The sequence below is a fragment of the Pyrgilauda ruficollis genome, unplaced genomic scaffold (assembly GCF_017590135.1).
Source record: "Pyrgilauda ruficollis isolate IOZ18807 unplaced genomic scaffold, ASM1759013v1 scaffold72, whole genome shotgun sequence".
Lineage (NCBI taxonomy): Eukaryota > Metazoa > Chordata > Aves > Passeriformes > Passeridae > Pyrgilauda > Pyrgilauda ruficollis.
Genome location: NW_024529044.1, coordinates 2,156,556 through 2,177,974, shown reverse-complemented (window position 1 = coordinate 2,177,974; position 21,419 = coordinate 2,156,556). Strand labels below are relative to the sequence as shown.

Genomic DNA, 21,419 nt, shown 5'->3' with positions numbered 1-21,419 from the left:
TGGGAGGTCAGGGAGAGGTCCCTGCCCTGGGGCTGCCCAGCAGATCAGGGCTCCAGGCAGAGGAGCTGCTCCTGCTGATCCCAGCGCAGGCACAGGAGTGGAACAGCTCCTGTGGGGCCATTTCTGGGCAGGTGCAAAGGCCTGGGGAGCTGCAAAGGCAGAAATGAAGGTGCAGCTGAAACCTGAGAAACCACTGGGATTTCTCAGCAGCTGAGGAAGGGTGTTCTGAAACCATTCTGGATTCTGATTTACACACCCAGATCTTTCTTTGGCCGTAAGAGGACTTGTGTGGACTCACCCAGGTGTGCTGCCCTCACCCCAGCCCCCAAACCCTCTCCTACTCCCCAAACTTAATCCAGACTGACACCTTTAGGGCCCCAAAAAGAACAGCAGGAGCTGCCAGGGACAGACTGTGACTTTATTCTGTCTTTCAACATAGCAAATGGCATCTTCTCTAATATCACTGCAAAAATACTTTGCCTGGGTTAAAATAGTCTGTATATACTGTACAAAGACATAAGTTTAATATCTCTTCCTATAAGTACATTTATACACATAAAACAGCATAAATTAGAAAAGGGACAAATGGGTATATAAAATTCTGGTTACATACAAATCTGATTAAATTAGCATTTACACTGTGGTTCTAACATAGAGTTTGTTAAATAGAGCCATGTGCATACAGTACATTGACACCCCACCCAGACACAAATTAAAACAGGGGCTAACAGGGCCAGGTGTTCACTTAGAGGAAAAAGTCTGGCCCACCTTAATTTATATATTTTTTTTCTCATCTCGGGGACTCACAGATCTGTTCTTCGAAACTCCTGGCTTTTCCAGAGCACCTCCCAGCAGCTGTCCTAAGCGTGGGTGTTTTGCTTCTCCTCATGACCTCTTCGCCTTGCCCGGCTGACCTCCACGGCACAAGATTATCTACCAAAATCAAAACACAAGGGCCTTACTTTTCCCAGCACCAGGGAGCGTTTCCAGTGGGTTTTACGCACATGGGAGGAGCAGGGGGAGGGATGTCCCGCAGTGTTTTACTTTCCATCCAAAGGCAGATTGGTGAGAGGTTTATTTATTTGCTCTCCCCCTCCCCAGATTTACAGTCCTGGGAACAGGAACCATCTGGATCAGTGATAAGTGGCTCTGGCTTCTGGCTGGCACTGGGCTCAGCAGAGCCAGGCTTTGGGGAGTGCAGTTCCTGGGGGTGAAGTGCATTTGCCTCACTAAGTGCTCCCAAAAAGCTCAGCTCTGGGGTGGCTGGAGGGAAAGGTTTGTGCTGAGCATCCCTGCGTTGCTCTGGGGCCTCTGGATGGATCACAGAGCTCAACTCCAACATGTTAGACAGGATTAAGGGAGGGAAAGCCCAGCCTAAACACCAGCAAAGCCTCTGAGTGAGAGTGAAGCAGGAGCAGAGAAGAACAGGCAGCAGCAGGACCCTGATTCACCTCCCATCAGCTACTCCTGCCACAGAGATCCTGGGTGAAATGTGCCCCTGCTCCTGATGAGGCATGGGCAGCCCTGGCACAGATCTGTCCCAGCTCCAGCCTTGCCAGACGTGACCTGGAAGGGATGTGAAGCTCACAGCTCCTGCTGCACAGGGTCTCTGCCAGCTCCTCCTCCCAGGTCTGTCTCTCCACGAGCTGCAGGACCATCACTGGCCAGGTTTCCAGGCACAAGCATTGACACTGGATGGCACAACTCCCAGGGGACCTCAGATAATGTACTGATAAGCTGGGCTTAATCCTGCAAGCCCCAGCTGCCCAAAATGCCAGGCTCAGCTACAAGGGCAGGAGCCAGGTTCTGCCAAACTCCCTCATCCCCTATGACACATAATTACAAGTAGAGCCTCAGTGGAAAGTCTGTGGCCTTTCCTCTGCTACCAGCCGGCTGTTAAAAAATAATCACTTAAATTAATTAAGTGTCCATATCCATGCAACAGAATGAGGGAAACACCATCCAGCAAGCAGCCAGGAGGAATCTGGGCCAATACTGCTTCCACAGAGCCAGAGATGTATCTGCAGCCTGGTTTGCTGTATCAAGATCTGTGGTCTGGAGCAGCAGAGGGATGTGTGGACCTCATGACAAGGCACCGATTTTTGCCCTGTCCCCCTGGATTTTTTCCCTCCAACAGGCAGCAGCATCCTTTGGCAGCACAGGACAGTGCCCAGACTGTTTAGGAGGAGCCAAAAACCAATGGGAAAGAGATGGTTTTTAAGAGTGATGGAGTATCAGTGAAGGGAAGTTGCCTTTGAAGAGCTGATTGCAGTCTCACTTGACTTAATGAAATGGCTCTCCTGATAAAACCTTCACCTCTGGGCCCTGCAGCCAAATGCAGGATGGATCACCTATGTCTGGAAAGCACTGACCAATCTGCTGGAAGCAACCTCTTCCTGCAGAATCCCAGGAGTTTTGGGCAGATCCCCTGCTTGCACTCCCCAGCTGCACACAAGCTATGCTGCTTGCAGAATCCTGTAGGATTTCTTTTGCCAAACCTCACAGCACCACTGCAGTGCCCTGCCTGGCCCCAAACACACCCCCTGCACCACTGGAAACCTCACTCCCTGCTACACCCACAGAACAGGGGTGGCTGCTCAGGCAGGTGAGCAGAAAACAGCCCAAACTGCCACAATTTTGCAGCCAGAGCTGGCTTTGCTCTTCCCACCCTGTAAAATCTTCTGATCATGCAGGGTGAGGGCTCTGCAGCCTCATCCCTGCCCATCCAGCACAGCACCCTTGGCTTCGGCCCCCTGTCCTCCTCAGTAACACCTGAGTCCTTCCTGCCCAAGACCAGCAGTGACTTGGGAGTGCTTAATCCACCCCATCCATGCAGGAATTGTCACTGAACTGGTTTAACCTCCTTCTGCAATCCTGGCACCAGCAGCAGCAACATCCACGTTCCCTCTTGTGAGGCCACTTTTTATGAGTCCTCCTTGGGCTCCTCATCTCCTCTCTGATCTGTCCCTCCTTCCACTTAAGGAACAGGCAGTGTTTGACAGATTTTATGTCAGGCTGAAGCTGGTTTTCCTCAGTCTTTAACAGCTGAGCCTCTGAAGTCTTGCTTGAGGTCAAGGGAAGACAAGAGGTTTCAAAATGGGGAGAAACTGTGGGGTTTGAGCACTGCTGTTTCTCCAGAACCATGTCTGAGTTCAAAGCCATACCGTGGGCTGCGGGTGAATATTCCATTTTGTCACAAGTTTTGAGGTTTTGAAAAGTCTTTTTGTTGCACACTGGAAAACAAACAAAACCCTTCCCATGTTTCCGCAAAGCCGAACGCTGTCAAAACATTTTTGTTGGATAAGGTCAGGTTTTCTCCCCCTCCTTCTCTGCACAGGAGTGACCGATGCCTGAAACCCCCTTCACTGAGACTGGAGATCTCAAGTGCTGAGAAAACAGCCAAGTTCAGTGAAATGCAGAGCATCCAAACATCCTGAGTGCTCCCACTGCGAGGGCAAACCCCAAACCCAAGAGCGGGGGCTTTATCTGGAAGCTCCGTTTGCTCAGGCACCGTTATCAGGGAGTATTTTTGGAAAGCACCTTCCCTTCCCACACCACCTCCTCCCTAACAATACACATGTCACTGCTCTGTCAGGTTAATGACAGGATTGGGAGGGATCAAAGTTCATTTCATAAAGCACCTGCTGTGCTACAGCAGGGGTTTGGGGCTGCTTTCATCCAGCACAGTCCCGGCAGGAAGCCTCATTCAGGAGCAGCGTGATCCCTGCGTGCTGGCATTTGCTTGTCCCCAAACCATGAGTTCAAGAGCAGGTTTAGCAGAAGGAAACAAAGGATTTCTCTCTGTCCCTGCTGCTCCTTCCAGGGGCCTGGGCCATCACCTTCTCTGGGCACAGCGAGGGAGACTTTTTAAATACCCTTCTTGAGTAATGGAGTTGGACAAGTGGGAAATTCCTGCTCCCAGTTTGCAGCACAGAATGTTGCAGGTAAGGAAAGAAATAATCTGAGGCTTGTGTGAGTTGAGCAGGGTTTAGGTGGTGCTGTCTCAAAGAGAGTCATGAGCCAGCCTCCTTTTATCTAAGTAACACTTTGCCTCAGCTCAGAGGAAGGTGCCTCACAGAGGTCAGCTCAGCACATGGAATGAATCCTGGGATAAGGTTTGTACTTCCTCCTTTTCAGGCAAAACTCCAACAGCAGGATATGTAAAAATGAAGTAAGGAATTCCAAAAGCCTGCCAAAGCTGCAACCTGAAATCCATTACAGTATTCTGCTGCATTACTGCTATGAAGACACCACTGATTACAACCAGATCATAGCACAGACCAACATTTGTCCAATTAGGGGTTAGATACTTAATTAATGAGTGTGGAATAGGAAAAGGAGCCAGAAAGACACTGCCAGGCTGAAGTTAGATTGAAAAATCCACTAGCTCCTTCCAATGGTAACTGAGAAAGTGCCACATAAAAATCATAAAATGGTTTAAAACTCTGTTATTCCTTTCATCTTTGTACTTGGAAAAGGAGTTTCCTTCTCAGTTACCTTGGAAATGAAGAGACTGGTGAGGTTCAGGTATGTTCCAGTTGCATTCCATGAACTAACACAACTGACTGAAAATGCAACGGGGTATTAAGTTTTTATTTCTAAATTGTTCCAATTAAAACTATTCCTGGTAGTATTAGAAATCTGCACGAGGCACAAAGGTTAGGTCTGGATCTGAACACCATTCAGCAAGTTAGTTCAGATCTATCTCTGCTTAGGTTTGATCACTTTTGCCCCATCCCCAGCTGCTGTTTAGTGGGGCTGTCATTTTCCTGGCACTGTCCCTAGAACCCATCCAGTTATTTTAGGCTTCCCAGTGAGCTGGGACAAGGAGGGGGCCATGGAATCTCTTCTGGGAGAGGTTACTACTTCCTTCTCAGCATGAGGGCTGCACTGCAGGTTTAGGGGTCCCGAATGCTCACAGGAGGAAACTCATTCTCATCATCCAGACAGACTGGTCCAGTTGCAAACTCGTGCTCTGGGATAACCTCCCCTCGCAGGGCTCCGCCGTCCTCCGAGTAACCTGGCCAGGGGAAAACACCAAGGGTTACTGCAGGAAGGGATGGGAGGAGCTGCACACAAGCAGCAGACACTGTTACCACCTCTTCAGTACTGAGCTGCTTCCTCTGGCTTCGTGGACTGAGGAAGAGGAAGGTGTCTCCAGGGATACTATGGATTATGGATGAACTACATGGCCAGCTCTTGTGGCAGCAGCTTTCCTCCTCCTGCCATGAACCTAAGCACCAATTTCAGAGTAAGATCTGCATTTGTATGCGGATCTTACACTTGGGAACATAATGAGACAGTCATCCAGTCTTTTCCTGCAGCAGCTTAGTGCAAGGTGTACCAGCTTCAGAGCACCACAAAAACAGTGACTGACTGTGTCAGTGACTGACACAAAAACAGTGAGCCCCGACTCCTACGCCCATGGTTACAACTCCTGGAAACCACCTGGCAGCAGCTGCTGTCTGCCAAAGAGTGGTTCCTGCTCTGCCTTGGGCCTGTCTGTGGCACAGGGAGCAGAGCTGGCACAGGAAGCAGAGCAGAAAACTCATGCCCTGTTTTTGTGGCAGGGGATGAACCTGGTGAGCTCCAAAGTCCTGCTGCCCCAGTGTGCAGTGCACATGTGGTGATCCTGGATGAGCCCTTGGAATGTGGGACACTTTCCACTTTGCCCCAGGTGGTTTTGTGGCTTCTGCCAAGGGCAGATGTGGTGCTTACCTGGCATGGTCGAAGTTGAAGGCACTGTACTTTGTCTGGCTACAGTTGCTGCATAAGATTGAGGTACTGGAGGCTGAAGGTCGTTTTCTTTGTTCTCCTCCATCTTTCCTGAGCCAAGCAGACTAATTGTACAGATCAAGAGAGAGAAGAGTTAGTTCTGATCCTGGCTGTTCCTCCCCAGCTCCAGCTAAGACAAGCCCATGCATCCACATCTCCTCGAAGCACATCACCCATCCCCATCACTGCATGCAGCAGCCCCAGCAGTGCTGTGGACAGGGGAGCATTGTGCTCCACAAGGAAAGCAGGGGGTGAAGAAGGAGATAGGGGAAGCACCACTTCGGCTGGAGGACAATGCTGGCACGGGAACAGAAGGGAACAGACTGACCACAAAAGCTTTAGGTTACAAAGGCAAACAGTGTTTCTAATCACAGAGGGGGCTCCGAAGGGCTTCCAACAGGAGCAGACTAGATGGGAAAAGCAGTCCTGGCTAGTTTAGGACAGAGTTTGAGCAGAGATATAGTATGATGTAATGTAACTCATGACCCAAGGGCCCTTTTCAGCCCTCTGATGCTCAGAGGAGCCCACATGACAAGGCTGGGGGCTGCGGGCGGCGCGCGCTGGACAGCGCAGCTTTGAAGTGCTTTTGTTTTGTGGCTTTTCCAAAAGCTGCTGGCACTTTCCTGGCTGGCAGCCACCTCCTGGCCTGGAGCACATGTTACATCTCACCCCACCCCAAAGGCTTCACATCTGGAGCCAAGCAGCCCAGATGTGTGCGGGGGGGTTACGTGCTTAATGGGATTTGCATATGGCCTGAAGAGCGGCGGGGGAGGCTCTGTTTTCACAGAATCCCAGAATGATTTCGGTTGGAAAAGACCTCTGAGATCATCCAGCCCAACCTTTGACTGATCACCACCAGCCTGTCACCCAGACCAGGGCACTGAGGGCCACATCCAGTCATTCCTGGAGCAACTCCAGGAATGGTGACTCCACCACCTCCCTGGGCAGCCCCTTCCAATTGCTTAACAACCCCTTCCATGAAGAAATTCCTCTGCTTTGGCACTGGGCTTTGTTCTCAGAAGCTCACAGTGTCACTCCATACCATCCTACCCCCAGTCAGCTCTCCAGCACCTACTCCAAGCTGGAGAAGGTGCTCTGCTCTCCTGCCACCATAATGGTCAGAGCTCTGCTGCTGGAGGCATCTCCTAAAGCACAGCCTGCCCAGTCTAAGCTGGGTTGTCCCACAGCTGCCACAGCATCTGAGATATCTCAGGTTTCTCCTGCAAGAAGCCCTGTGTCCCTGCCCGCTGATGTGCTTCCCAGCCACGTCTGTCAGATCAGGTAACTCCAGTCACAAACTCAGTTCTAACCTTCTTGTTCCTCCATTTTGTGTTGCCAGGTGAGAATTCCCTTCATTTTTTAAAAGATCAGTCTCTGTATGAGGTGTGAGTGGAAGCACAGTTACCTGTGATTTTTAATTAGGACGCACTCCCCTCCATCCTGTGGGTCCAGGTTATAGATGTAGAGATGTCCATCCGACGTCGTCACCAACAGCCGAGGCAGCTTCTGAATCCTGCTGGGAAAAGCATCCTGAGGCCAAAACCCTCACCCACAGACACAGCAGCACCCACAGCACGTGCTCTGCAGGCAGGGGATGAGGTAAGGCTGGCCTGGCCCAGGGCTCAGCAGCTCAGTACGCACGTGGACAGGGCACAGATGTTCCTCTGCCCGGAGATGTTCAGCCGGACGGTGGCAAAGGCTCGGTCCTGGCTCATCATGCCCGACACCTGGGCAGGGAGGTAGTTGGTAGCAGCCTGGAACATCTTTCCCATGTAACCACTCCAGGTTGGAGGCTCCTCTGGCCGGCTGAGGGAGTCACAAAGCAGTGTCAGTGGGGTTAGCACGATCAGCGTGACAAAATGTCAGGAACAGACCTGATCTCACACGGGTGAAGGGTTTTCTGGAGCACATTTACACTGTGCACCAGCCTGGCTGGAGAAGGCAGGGGACAGTGGCACCTAATAAAGCCAGAGAGATCTGGAAAGGCCGACAGCAGGGGTGCAGTGTGTGGCTTTCCAAAGAATGAGTCCCTCAGGACACAAAGACACTGTGCACCTGGAATTGCTCATGGAGAGTACGTGGTGAGGACGTGGAGAGCAGCTGTGTAAACACACACCTTTGAAGCAGACACAGCCTTGGGGCAGGCAGGTTAAGCCAGGCTAACTCCTCACCTGTCTGTGAGATGCTCCAGTTTGAAGATGTGCACGGTCTCCGTGTTGCTGGAAGCACAGAGGAACTGGGAATCCATGCTGAACACCAGGGAGCTGATGTTCACATACCTAGAGCCGAGCAAGGACAGCACTGGTCACTCCCACAGCAATGCATTCAAGGGCAACTGCTGGGTTTGGCTCACAGAGGAGGGGATGGGCAGGAAGGAGATCCATCCATGGTGAGGATCACCCTGCACAGCTGCTGCTGAGCCTGTGGGCTCAATGATGAGCCATTCCCTAATCCCTTTGCTCAGCAAGGATGGGGATAGCCTCAAGCTGGTAACAAACAGCCAGAGAGGGGGAAATGTCCTTGCTCACAGAGCTGCCTGTGGAGGGAACATCTGTGCCAGCCTCATTGCAGCTTCTGGTGCTGCAGAGACCAGGGAAGATATCCAAAGTGCTGAACAGGGGATACAAACAGCATCTCCTGCAGAGGTTCAGCAAGAATGAGGTCTCTGACAATTTTGGGGACTTCATAATTTCAAATAAGAAAAAAGGACAGAGTAAATGGAGCGACTCCATGTCTGCTCCGTGCCATCGCCCTGTTCTGTGACACACTGGAAGGAATCAATGAGCTGGGCACAGCCTGGCACAGTGACATTTCCAGCTGATACATTTGCTCTTGTTTTCCTTCTGCAAAAGATGCCAAAGCCACCAGGATCTGACGCTGCCCTGTGTCCCTGTGTTTACACTTTGGCTCCGGGAGCCCTCTGTGTACTTGTCACTGCCAGAAGAATGAACTGACCTTTTCATCCCTCGCCGGAATTCATAGAGTTTTTGCCCCCCAGGAATGGAAAATACACGAATGACTGTGCCCTGCAAAAAATGCAAATGGAAATACCACGTAGGAGCAGGCCAAGGAGCCCAAGCCCATTCCCTGACACACCCAGGAAACTCAGGATGTGCAAAGGCTCCTCCTGTTTGCCAGCTGGGCTCAATCTGATCCCATACACTGACCAGTCAGTGGCCCTTCTGTGCTGGCTGTGATTAAGAAGGGGCAGCTCAGGGGTGCTGATGCAGCCCTGGGCAGAGGGAGGGTACTTGCAGGCACACTCACTCACTTTTTCAGAAGCACTGGCCAACTTGGAGCCGGTGGAGTTGAAGGCGAGAGCAGCCAGAGGCCCATCGTGGGCAGGAATGGTGCAGGCTGTTTTCTGTAGGGCACAAGGGAACGTGAGAGCAAAGGCACACGCTGGTCCTTAGACTGTGTGGGCAAAGGGACACGCTGGTCCTTGGACTGTGTGAGGGCAGGGTGTTCCTGCCTTGCAGCCTATCCACACCTGCTGATATGGATTCACGGGATCATCATGTGCTGATGGTATCCCTTCAACATCCTCAGCAGTTTATCTCTGCCCTGCCTTGAGTTCATTCCCCAGATATTACGGCCATTGTGATTACAGGACACTCACCCCAGGGCAGAGAACCTCAGCTCCCTGCCTCTCCAGGGTTCAGGATTGTGCCTGCATCCTCTCCAAGGCCTGGCCCTTCCGTGTCGGGGTGAGAGCTGGCTTCCCTGCAATTCCCTGTGCTGCACAGCAAGTCCTGCTGCAGTGACACCACCCTGGTACCTGCAGGGAGCCCCAGCCCTTGCAGCACCTCTTGGAGCAGCAGCATTTTCCCTGTGCTCTGCTCCTCCCCTGCTGCAGATCCGCAGCTCTGGCTGCACGTACGGAGCCACCAGCCTTATGTAACTCAAAGCCCTGGCATAAACAGTGGATAACATGACCCTGCATCCAGCCAGGGACAGATTTCCTAAGGGGACTTTGGACACTTTGCCCTCTCTGTGACTTAGAGTCAAGCATCCCTTCCAGCCCTCAGTGTGGCAAAGCTGCTCCAGGTCCTGTGTCGTGCTTGGAGCAGCTCCAACCCCCCTGACCCACGCTGGCCACATCATTCCCACGGGATCTGCTGCTGATGCTCCCACAACAGCCCCAGTGTCAGCCTGGCAGTGGCCCTCGGGCTGCAGGGCAGTGGGTCACGTTTCCCTGAATATCCTGTGCTGGGAGATGCACGTCCTGATCCCAGAGCTGTCTGCTCCGAGCATGGGGGATACGTCCAGATGTGCCTACCAGGCAATTCCCTTGCACTCCAGCTCGGTGGAGTGTATTTATTCATCCTTCCCAAGGGCCCCGTTGGCTCTGTTTGTTTTCAGCCCCTGCCGGTATCCAAAGGCTGAGCCTCGCACTTACCAAAGTATTTCCGTCGTAAAGCGCGATCTCTCCGCTGGTCGCGCTGCCGGGATAAGCCAAGTAGGAGTTGGCGTGGTTGATGGAGAGAGCACACAGACCTGGCAGGGGTACAAGGACACGGCTGAGGCTGTGAGTGGGGGGAGGACAGCACGGGGCACGGCGGGGGCTCGGGCTCCGGCTCCTTCTGGGACTGCTCGTACCGGCGCTGGGAACACCTCGGCCGTGGGGACATCTGCTGGTACGGGACAGAACGGCGGCTGTGCCCCGCCACCCTCCCCGAGCACGGGGAACCCAGATCCGGCTTTTCAGCACACTCTGGGATTTCCCCTTGCATTATCTCCCTGGAGAAGGCAGGAGTAGGTGCATGAAACAGCAAATATGGGTCTGAGGGCTGACAGAACTCCTGTCCAGCCACATCTGGACATGTCCAGATGTGCACAGGGTGTAGGTGCCGGGTTGGAAGCTCAGAGGAGCAGCCCAGCATGGGTGCAGCTCTGTTGCAGCCTGGCTGAAGGCAGTGCCATTTCCTTCTGCTCTGAATGGAAAAGGGAAGCAGAGAAAGACAAAGGAAATGCGCCAGCTGTGCAGGGAGTTTCCGGCCGACGAAGAACTTGAACGTAGCGAAATTTTAAGCACAGGGGGAATTCTTCCCCATAAGAGCCCTCTGGTTTTGTGCCAACATGAGCACAAAGGTTCCCAAATGCCACTCCTTTCAAAGTGGGCAGGAATTACAGGATGAGACAGGGACGGATGGATACGTGTGTGGGTACATCCATCCGCTTGTCCCCCAGGTGACCTCGGAAAAGAGCATCTCTTCCTGCCTCTCGTCCCGCTGCTGGCTGAGGATGCAGCCCGGTGAATCCTGTCACACGCCAAACGTGCCTGGCTCGCTTCCTGCCCCACATCCGTGTGCTCACAGCCCTCCCTAACCCGACCCGAGGCTCCAGCACGACCTGAGCTTCCTGACCCGCGGCGGGGGTCCCACCTAATCCCACGTGCGGAGGAAGCCGCGGGGTTAAAGGCAGCGGGAACGCTGCCGCGGTCCCCGGAGGGGCCGGCGGGACAGCCACACACCGCACGTAGATGGGATGGGACGTGCCGTGCCGTGCCGTGCCGTGCAAGCCCCGTGTCAGGACACGGCCCTGGCCCCCGCCCAGCAGCAGCGGGGAAGGATCGGCCGGAGCTCTCGTTTTAGGTCATTGTTTATAACCAAACAAAGAGACCGCAGCGGAGCCAGGAGCTGCAGGATCGGCCAGAGGCCCCAGGGATCCGCTCCCCACGCATCCAGAGCGTGCACATCACGCCAGGAATGGCGCACAGCGAGAGGCACGAGGAGCGCGGCAGCAGCAAAGGCGCGCAATTAAAAGGCAGTTAAGGAGGGAGGGATGAGAGGAAGGCAAAGATAGCCCAGAGACTGCTGCTGTGATGAGCCTGCCCCCTCCGGATGGTGATCCCCCGGCCCAGGCAGCACGGGGGGATCAGCACAGCCTTTCAGACAGGATCAGGGAAGGCTGGAACTAAACAAAGCGAGCTCTGAGTGCCGGCTGAGTCACCCGCTCCCTCTGCTCCTCTGGCTGCAGAGCAGCCGGAAAACCAGGCCAGGGGAAAACACAGATGTGAGTGTACTGGGCTGACCTCGGGGACACACAAAGAACAAGGATCACAGGGCCACGGGCAGCCTTTGAAGATGCTCCTCTCCCCTCAGCAGCAGCCCCCCAGCCATGGTGAGGGTTGGTGCTGCAGTGGTGGGCTCAGGCAGGCTGGCACTGCTCAGATGGCACCTCTGGGAGTGCCACGTCACAGGTGGCTTCCTCAACCTGCATGGAAAAATGCTACTGTGTCCAGGAAGCCTGGCCTTGCCCTCAGGGCAGCAGGTCCAGGCATGTCCAGGGCTTGGGGGGAGCCACACGAGGTGGTTTCCAAAGCTGCAGTCACTCCCAAGACGTGCCCCCACAGCACACAAGCCACCTCAAGCACTGTGACCTCCTTGGTTCAAATCCTGCCCCTGATGTGAATCACATGAAAAACAACTGTCTTGGACACCGTGGGCATTTTCCTCTCCTACGTGGAGGAGGCTGGATCAGCAGCCAGGTGCTGGCCAGGAACAGCCAGAGATCTCACTGTGACTGGCCAGTGTGGCTGCAGCAAACCCTGGTCCTCCTGTGCTGCTGTCACCGTGCCCAGGGCACACACTTTAGGGGGTGGCACATTTTCCATGTGCTCCTAAACCCCCCAGCACAGATTCCCACTCCTAAACAAGCTGCACAAAGAGCACTGAGGCTGGACTGCCCTGACCTCCTAGACACACCGTCCTTGGGGTCAAGCTTGGGACAAAATCAGGTGGCCCAGGAACAACAGGGGCACTGCATTTGTCACACAGCTCATTTCAGTGACAGCTGCTGCAGTAAAAGGGGTTTAAAACACTAAGCCCATACACAGCCTGTGATCTGCAGCATCCCAGTCCTGCCCTGCTGCTCTTAAACCATGACCTGATCCTCCAGCCCCTCTGTAGAACAGCTCCAGGCCTGGGTATCCCTGCCCATCCTGCTGCTGGGCCTTCTCAGGAAGGTTTTAAACTTTAATTATATTTGCAGCACTTAGCATGTTTAATCCACACAGAGAGCCCATCTGGTGAGACCTGAAGTAGGTCAGGGGAGCTGCTGGCACAGCATCCCTTGAAAGCCTCGGGGCCAAGCGTGAGCACATCAGCAGCTTCCCAAGCACCCAGCCATGAAAGGATGCTGCAGGACAGCACAGCACCACGGGCACCCGGCCAAGCTTCCCTCTCTGCTGCTAAAAATAGCCTCTCCCAGCAGCAGGAAAGCCGGATTCCCCTGTGCCACACACACAGGATCTGTGCTGCAGCCACCTGCCCTCAGCTTTGCAGCCTGCATGCAGTTACAGCAGGTGGCAGCTCCTGGGAACTCCCTGGCAGGGACTGGGGCTGTGCCTGGCTGTGTGTTCTGTCCTCAGTGATCACTTTGGGAGCTGACCCCAAAAGGAAGTCAGACCCTTCTGCCCATCTCTGCTCTCCTTTGATGCCAGAGCAGGGGTTTGCTCCAGACAGGGCAGGGTTTTGCTCAGGACAGAGCTGATCACAGCACCAGGCCTGACAGAGCCCAAGGAGAGTTTGGCAATGCTCTGGGCACAGGGTGGGATGCTGGGATGCTGCTGTGCAGGGCAAGGAGATGCATTCAGTGATCCTTGTGGGTCCCTTCCAACTCTGCTTATCCCATGATTCTCCCAAGCCTGCCTGACTGCCTCCATGCATTTCTGACTTCCCAGTGCTGGATTGGGTGCACAAGCCACAGGCTGGTTTAAATTCTAACAGTGCTGTGGCTCTCCAAAGCTCCCTTTCACACAGTTCTGCCATGCTCACCTGTTGTGTTGGGAGGTGTATCCATAATAGTCTTCAGAAGCTTCATGTCCTTGATGTTATGGATGTAAATGGACTCTTCCAGGCACACCACCAGCCTCTGCAAGGACACAGGGGACATGCACAGAACCAGCAGTGCCTCTGGCTGCTGCTCCCACACTTCCCAAACCCAAACCTTTGCTGTCAGACAAACCCAACAGGAATTTCCCACACACTGAAATGGAACAGAAACATGATCTCTTCTGCTTCTCACCCCCTCTCACAGTTTGGCTTGTACAACTCTTGTTTTGAGAGTTTTTGCATCCAGCCTTGCTTTAGAGACAAGACTAAACACCATGACTTCTCTGCTCCTCTGCATCTTCCACATCCCCAGGAACAGGAAGACCCACCATGGTTACACCTATCTCAGGCCTTGACTGCCATCTATCCCTACCCCAACTTTTCTCTGCAGTTCAAAATGAACTTTTGATCACCAAGACCTGGCAGCAGAGAGGCTGCAATCCTGCTTGTCAGTGTGCCTCCAGATGGGAATGCAGGCCCTCTGCCCTGACTGCCTCCTGATTTGGGAGACAAATGGAGGTGCTGGGTCTGCCACTGCTGCTAAGCTTAATGCAGCTGCCCAGCACATGAATGTTTCTTTTCCCCTTTGGTGTCAGCAGAGAAGACTCTGCTTTCTGTGCCCTGCAGAACTGCACAAACACAGAGCTGAGACACATTTGCTCAGGGACAATCACCCTTGCACCATCTTGGCTGAGGGGCTGGGATTTCCCAAGTTCAGGTGCTCGCACTTCTTCTGCTGACCCTGCCAAGAACATCCACCCAGCCACGAGGAGCTGCCAAGCCAAGGGGAGGCAGGGCAGAAGGGCAAAGGGAAGCCTGATGCTGTAACCTTAGCCCTGGGCCACCATCTCTGTGGTCACTCAGCTTTGTGTCACCACAGAGGCTTTCTGCACAGAGGCTTTTTTTGGGACCAGGCTTTGGGTCTGCCTGAAGGGCTGAGCTTTGTAAGTCCAGCAAGTGCACAGCTTCAACTCCCTTATGCCAAGAGCCCAGAAGCACTACAAACATCCCAATAAAAGCCTAAGCCCAGACCCCATCCATCCTGAAGCTGGAGCACCCAAATCCATGTCCAGGAAGCCTCCACCTCTTCAGAAATGAGGCCACTTATTTAGTATCTAAATGTGGAGCTTAGTCACTAACTTGAAACACCCACATTAAAAATCTTTGCCTTGCTCCACCATTACTCTCAGATCAAACTCTTTCCCACTTCTATTCCTGCTAACCACAGCATCTGGGGCTGTGTCAGAGCCATTTTGCATTTCCAGGAAGACTTTGCCTTTTCTACAGTAAGAGCCATCCACTTGCAAGCAGAGGAATATTTATACAGCTGATTTGGGCAAAGCCACCATGTGCTTTCCCAGAATGGGCTGCTCTTGATGTCCAGGTGAAGGGAGGTTTCCAGATGATGGCAAAGCAGCAGCCAGAGATGCTGGCACCCACAGGGACAAAATCCAGGAAAGTTTGGGATGTGAAGAGGCAGAGGAGGTCTGGACAAGCTCAGCAGGAGCTGGAGAGGGCTGGTTCACCCCTCCTGGCCTCCATGCAGCCCTGTGGCCATGTGAGGTCACTGGGATGGGGTTTATCCTCACTGTGAGCCTCAGAGGTGGTGCTGTGATTGCTACACAGGGTCAAGGCACTGCTTATTGTCCAAAATGTCACTGCTCACCAGCTCCTTCTGTAGTTTGGATGGATCAGGTCAGCTGAGCTGTGCTTGGGGACTGAAATGGGTTTGGACACAGCCAGATAAACACCTCAAACCTCTCCAAAGAGCTCAGCAGGGTTTCAGCAGTGAATGAAAACCCAGGAGCTTCCCAGCAGTCCCAGAGCACAGCCTGATTTCCCACTTTGAGACAAATCAGGATTTACCTCCACACATTCAGAGTTATCATGGAACTTGGAACTAAGAATTCCCACAACAACAACAGAGGGCTTTGCTTGTTTGCACAATGAGGACTTTTTCACAGAGAGAACAGATTGAAACATGCACCTTTTGTTTGAGACCTGTTCCTGGTTAATTTGTCACCATTTCCCTGAGTTAATGCCTTGTCTGGGATTTGTCCTTCTGTGAACTTCCAGGGGAGTACAGCTTTCCTACAGAAGCTCAGGCAAGAGCTCAAGTGTCACATGCAGAATCTGATGGCCACCAGTTTAACTCCTGAATGCAGACTGAAATAATGACTTCTCTTCAACCTACCCAAATTGGGAAGATTCAGATGGGACTTGAGGAAAAAGTTCTTTGTGAAAAGGGTTATGAAGCATTGAACATGTTCAGGGCAGTGGTGGGGCCACCATCCCTGGAGGGATTTAAAAAATGTGTGGATGTGGCACTTTGGAATGGGGTTTAGTGGTGGCCTTGGCAGTGCTGGGGAATGGTTGGACTTGATGGTTTTATTGGTCTTTTCCAACCTGAATAACCCTGTGATTCTGTGTTTCTAAACATCTGTAGCATCTTCAAATCCCTCCAGGTGTGTCTGTGGCACAGCCAGAGGATGAGCTCAGCCCAGGATTTAAACCCCAGCTTATAATGCAGCCAAGAAATGTGGATTCAAGACTGGGACTGTGCATCACCTTCAGGCAGCACATGGGGAGTAGCCTGAACTTATTTTATTCACACCAATCTCCTAGAGCTGCTCAGCAGAACCTCCCAGTTTATTTTTATACACACACATCTATCTGCAATTCAAAGGAAGTCTCTCTTTTGCCAGTTTCACTGTAAGCTTAAGTGAAAAAAATCCATTTAGGACAGATTTAATTGTAGTGCAGGAACTCCTGGTCAAAGACAGCTTTACTGGAAGCTCAGCCCAGAGAGCTCACTGCAGGTCTCACTGTTGCTAACTGAGGAGAGGCTGATTATATACAATTACCCAGACTGCTTATTTCTTCATTGTAAAATGTCCTCTGCCTCTTAGGGCATATACTTGGAAAATAATTATGGACAAAAAGAAAAGATGACTTAAAATCCTCCAAAAGAGCTCAGGGCTGCATGAGGCTGTGTCACATCAGAGAATAACACTCTAAAACTCTCACTGTAAGTGGCCTGAGTGGGTTTTATACCTTTAAAACAAAAACAAGGCTGCTAGCAGCACTTGGAAAGCAGCTTTTTGCCTTATCCACAGATAAGTGTGGAAAAGTTACTCTTGGGTTACAGATAAGTTACTCCTGCGTTTTTGTAACCAACTTTGAAGGTCTCATTTGCACCCAAGATGGCAGAGGTAGGCCTGAAGCCATGATGTGGAATCCAAGGGAGGGAGGAACATGAAAAGGTGTTTTTTTGGCAGAGCTGTGTCCTGAACAGGCAAGAAGGCAGATGACAAAAAACCTTTGTGTAATAACTGCCACCAAAACAAGGCTGCATTTTCCTGAAGGAAACAGTGGTGGAAGATGATAGCACAGCCCTGCAGCTCCTGCCAGAGGCCTCTCATGTGGGGCTGGGAGGAGAGCACAGGCATCCAGCCCTCCAATCCCACTCAGAGCCCCCCTGCAAAGCTCCCAGAATGCTCCCAGCTGGAAAGGCAAAAGCAGCAAAGAGGCAGAGTGGGCTGACTGTGGGTAACCCCTCTCACCTGCCGGTTCAGCCGGATGGACAGGATTTTACTGGAATAGCTGTAGTTGCAGATCTCTGTCCCTTTCTTGAAGTGGTAGACATTCATTTGCTGTGGCTTGGCATGGCTGACCACAACCACAAGGCTGCTGGAGAACAGACGCTCCACGATGTAAACATCTGGGATTTCATCTGGGCACACAAGGAGAGCAAGGCAGAGCCTTCAGCTGGGCTTGACTGCAGCAACAAGACTCAGCTCAAGAGGGGATGGGGTTGGGAGGCTTTGTGCTAAGGTGTTCAACATCATTTTTGTGAAAAATTTCTTGTGCCTGGCACAAAGCAATTAGGTGGGAGCAGGAAGGGGTAAAAGAATCTTGCCCTGCAGGCAGAAACGAAGCACCAGAGAACATATCCACTGGATGAACATACCCAGTTCTCTGACAGTGCTGCTGTGCCTCTCCCCCCTGGGCAGGGCCCAGCTGAAGCTAATCCTCAGGCCCTCCAGCTGCACTAGATCCTTGGGAAGGGGATATAAAGGGAGGAGCTCCCTTCCTTTGGGCAGAGGAGTGTCCTGGGGGATGTGAGGGGTTTAGTGAGGTAAGGCAGGAGCTGGTTGTAGCTTGCTGTTTCTTCTGTGTGGTGTCTGGTTTCTCTCAGCCTCCCTGAGGAAGCAAACAGTGGCTGCAGGGACTGTTTTTGGGATTACCCCTGCTGTGTGGAGAAGGCACCAGGCAATGGTGCTGGTGGCCCTGCACCTAAATCCCCAGGGACTGCCATTTCCAGCTTTGCCCAGCCCTGAGTGATGCTCACTTTGGGCTGTGCTGCACTGGAGGAACAAAGGCTGCCCCACAACTGCCATGTGGGACTGGCTGTGCCTCAGCCCATCACCCTGAGTGTGTCACCAGCAGGGACCTGCTTCCCTTTGCCTGACTCTGAGAAAGGAGCCTGGACCCTGCTCCAGATGAGGCAGCTGTGTCTGATTGCTGAGGCTCCTCCTGCAGCCACTGAGAACATATCCACAGATGAACATACCCAGCTGGCAAGTGTTATCTCCCGTGCAGCTCAGCTGAAGTAGCCTGGAGTCCCTGCTCCATGAGGCCAGGCTTGTTTTGGGCTGCTCAGTGTGTGCTACATGCTGCTGTGAGCACAGCTAAGAGCTGCAGGCCTGCTGGGAGTGACCTTCTCGACATGGAAAACCTGTTAAAAACATCTTGCTTGTAAATACCAAGCTGGATTAAAAGCCTGGGAGTTGTCCAGCAGCTGTGCTGGAAGCCTGTGGGCTGCTGCTCATGTACCTGAAACATTCTAGTGGGAAACTGCCTCTGAGTGCTGGGCTGCAGCACAGACTGCTGCTGTCAGGATGGCACCAGTGGAGAAGAACTGGGCTCTAACAAAGGTGAAGGATTCCCACAAATTTAAGGTGCTGCTGGTCAATATTCCTCCCAGGGAAACAGGAGACTTACTGCTTTCATGGACCTGGTCCAGTTGCTCCACAGAACTTAAGGAGAAAAGTCTGTATCCAGTTGTGGTTCCAATTGCCAGGGAGCTGCAAAGACAAAGCAAAAAACCTGCTGGCTCAGAGCTGAAGCCCTCCAGGTGACAGCAAGAGTCCCTGCAGGGATGGTGTACGGTTTTGGCTGGGATGAGGATTTTTTGCCATATCAGCTTGTACAGGACTGTGTTTTGGCTTTGTGCTGAACACAGGGTTGATAACCTGGGGATGTTTTTGTTATTGTTGAGCTGTGCTTGCAGTCAAGGTTTTTTCTGCTCCTCACCCCTCCAGTGAGGAGGCTGGAGGGGCACAAGGGGCTGGGAAGGGACACGGCCAGGACAGCTGACCCCAAGTGACCCCAGGGACATCCCAGGCCATCCATGTCAGGCTCAGGGAATAAAGGAAGAGGAAGGGAGGACATTTGGAGTGATGGCCTTTGTCCTCCTGTCCTGGGGATGGCTGGGCCCCTGCCTGACATTAAAAGTGGGGAATTAATTCCTTGTTCTGCTTTGCTTGCATGCATGGCTCTTGCTTTAATTATTGATCTGTCTTTATCTCAGCCTGTAAGTTTTCTCACTTTCACCCTTTTGGTTCACTTTCCACTTCACTGAGTGAGGAGTTGGCTGGGGTTAAACCCTGACATTGAGGAAATGAGTCGTTCCTGGCACAGTGGTGTGTGAAGGCACAACTTCAGATTCCAACCTAAATAATACAGAGTAACAAACTCAGGAATTCAGTTCTCCATCTGAGGCTGTTGCAGCCTACAGAAGGCAAGCATCCCTCTGAGAGAGCAAACTCATCCTCTCCTATGGCCCTGTACCTGCTGGAGGAACAAACAGGTCCAGATCTACCTGGGAGGATGCAGACAGGAGCTGTGGGTCACAGAAAGGGCTGCTTCCTCAGCCAGGGGCTGATCCACCTGCACTGACATAGGCTGGGGAAGCTCTGCTCTCACTGTTAAGGGCAGTGGGCAGAGTCTTACCAAGCGCTGTCTCTGCCCAGCTCCAGATGCAGTCAGCAGTGAGATCTAGGTCTTAAACCAGCAGCCAGCCCATAATAGCAATGCACAGCGTTTGCAGTGGGGACAGTGGCCAGCAGCACATCCACATCCCTCAAAGCACCCTTTGTTCGGGCACACCAATGCAAAGCAGGGCTGCCAAGGAAAGGGCACTTCCAGGTGTGAGTGAGGCCGATATCTCTGATTCTTATCTCCGGGCCGATCCTGGCTCCGGGCTACGGCTGCCACATCCGTGCGTGCCTCGCTGCTCCGGGCGGTTTCTGCCGTCCCGGCTGGGAACGGCTCTCAAACCGGAGCAGGTAAAGCACCGGGCAGCGAGGAGCGCGGCTGTCATTTATGGCGAGCTGGGGCGGTGCCCTGGCACAGCTGCTCACCGAGAGCCTCCGGGGGGTGCTGGTGGCCCTGGGCAACGCCGGCACCTCCCAAGCGCCACAGAGCGCCGAGCAGACACGGCCCGGGGAGCGCCGCTGCCCTGCCCGTCCCCAGCCGCTCCCCGAGCTGCGGGGGAGGCAAAGCCCGCCGATCGCTCTCGGTGCCGCCCCGCCGGGCTCGGGGGGTGCTCACCGGCAGCGGGCAGGGCCGGGGCCTCTCCGGCGGGATGGAGCAGCCCGACCCCGGCCCGTGTGTGCGCGGTGAAGGGGGGGTTCCGCCGGGCCATCCCTGTGGGGACCCGCCCCGCTCCGGGCCGCGGGGCCGGGCCGACCCCGCCCGGCGCGGCCCGGCCGCCGTCCCCCCCGCCCCGCGGCGGCCGCCCCGCTTACGTGCAGTCCTGGTTGTAGGAGAAGCAGCTGAGCGCCGCGGGCGCCCCCGGGGCCTCGGCCGCGGCCTCCATGGAGCGGGCGCGGCGCCTCGGCCGCTGCGGCCCCCGCGCCCGCCCCGACCCCGCTCCGCCGCCGCACGGGCGGTACCGCCGCCCATTGGCTCGCTGGCCGCTGATGGACGCGCGGGGTGACCTATGGGATGAGGAGCAGGCGGGGCGGGCTCGCCCCCCGGAGTGGCGGAACCGGCTCCCATTGGCTGGCGGCGCGGAACAGCTGCGCGTGGCCACGTGGTGATGTTGTGGTTGCATCAGACGGGCGCGGACAGATGTTGGGAGCGCATCTGGCGGAGCGCGGCTGCAGCGGTGCTGCCAGGGGGACACGGCGACTAGGGGCTGCTGGAGGGGCCGGGGGTGGCCCCAGGGAAGGCGTAGGCGAGGGGATGGGGCGGGGAAAAGTAATAGTGGCACCGCTGACCGGAAAACAAGTCAGTCCGCCTCTCCACTTCCTTGGCTAAACAGCGCTTTGAAGAGTTTTTGTCTTTGTACAGCATTGACATCCTAAAGCTAACGGCATTTGTGCTTAACACCGCTGCTGCCGTGGGGAGGTCAGATCTATCGGGGAAAACACAAAGGAAAACAAACCTCCGAGCCAGTCGCTAAATGACAAATATTCCAGGAGTCAGTGCAGTGACATTACCGGCGCACAGAAACCTCTGCCGGGGCAGGGCCTGCAAACCCCCTAATTAGATGAGTAATCCTCATGTGAGGGCTGAAGTCATTGGGCCCAGATCACTTGACGTGCACCACAGGACTTTTGGAAAAAGAGGCACATGCAATACCATCTCCGTGAGGCAGATTCCATGTGGACACATATATCTGCCTGGATTAATGCCCCTCTGCTGCATGGGGGCCTTGCAGTGCCTGTAATATTCCCCTGTGAGGGAGCTGGAAGCCTGCAGCAGTGAAGATAGATTGATTTTGGGGAGGAAGTAGGAAAA

The 21,419-nt window shown here is 53.7% G+C and overlaps 1 protein-coding gene across 1 annotated transcript; it reads right to left on the bottom strand.

Moving 5' to 3' along the window:
- Window positions 1–397: 397 nt before the first annotated feature.
- Window positions 398–20,575, bottom strand: WIPI1 (WD repeat domain, phosphoinositide interacting 1). Its single transcript, XM_041485839.1, has 13 exons — window positions 20,423–20,575; window positions 18,615–18,697; window positions 17,174–17,343; window positions 13,554–13,650; window positions 10,175–10,272; window positions 9,047–9,139; window positions 8,731–8,801; window positions 7,947–8,054; window positions 7,417–7,581; window positions 7,181–7,288; window positions 5,719–5,840; window positions 4,920–5,020; window positions 398–933 (listed from the first exon to the last, which is right to left on the bottom strand). Exons 1-13 carry the CDS (start codon window positions 20,491–20,493, stop codon window positions 886–888), a joined length of 1,335 nt encoding a protein of 444 aa, XP_041341773.1. The 5' UTR covers window positions 20,494–20,575; the 3' UTR covers window positions 398–885.
- Between the last annotated feature and the right edge of the window lie 844 nt (window positions 20,576–21,419).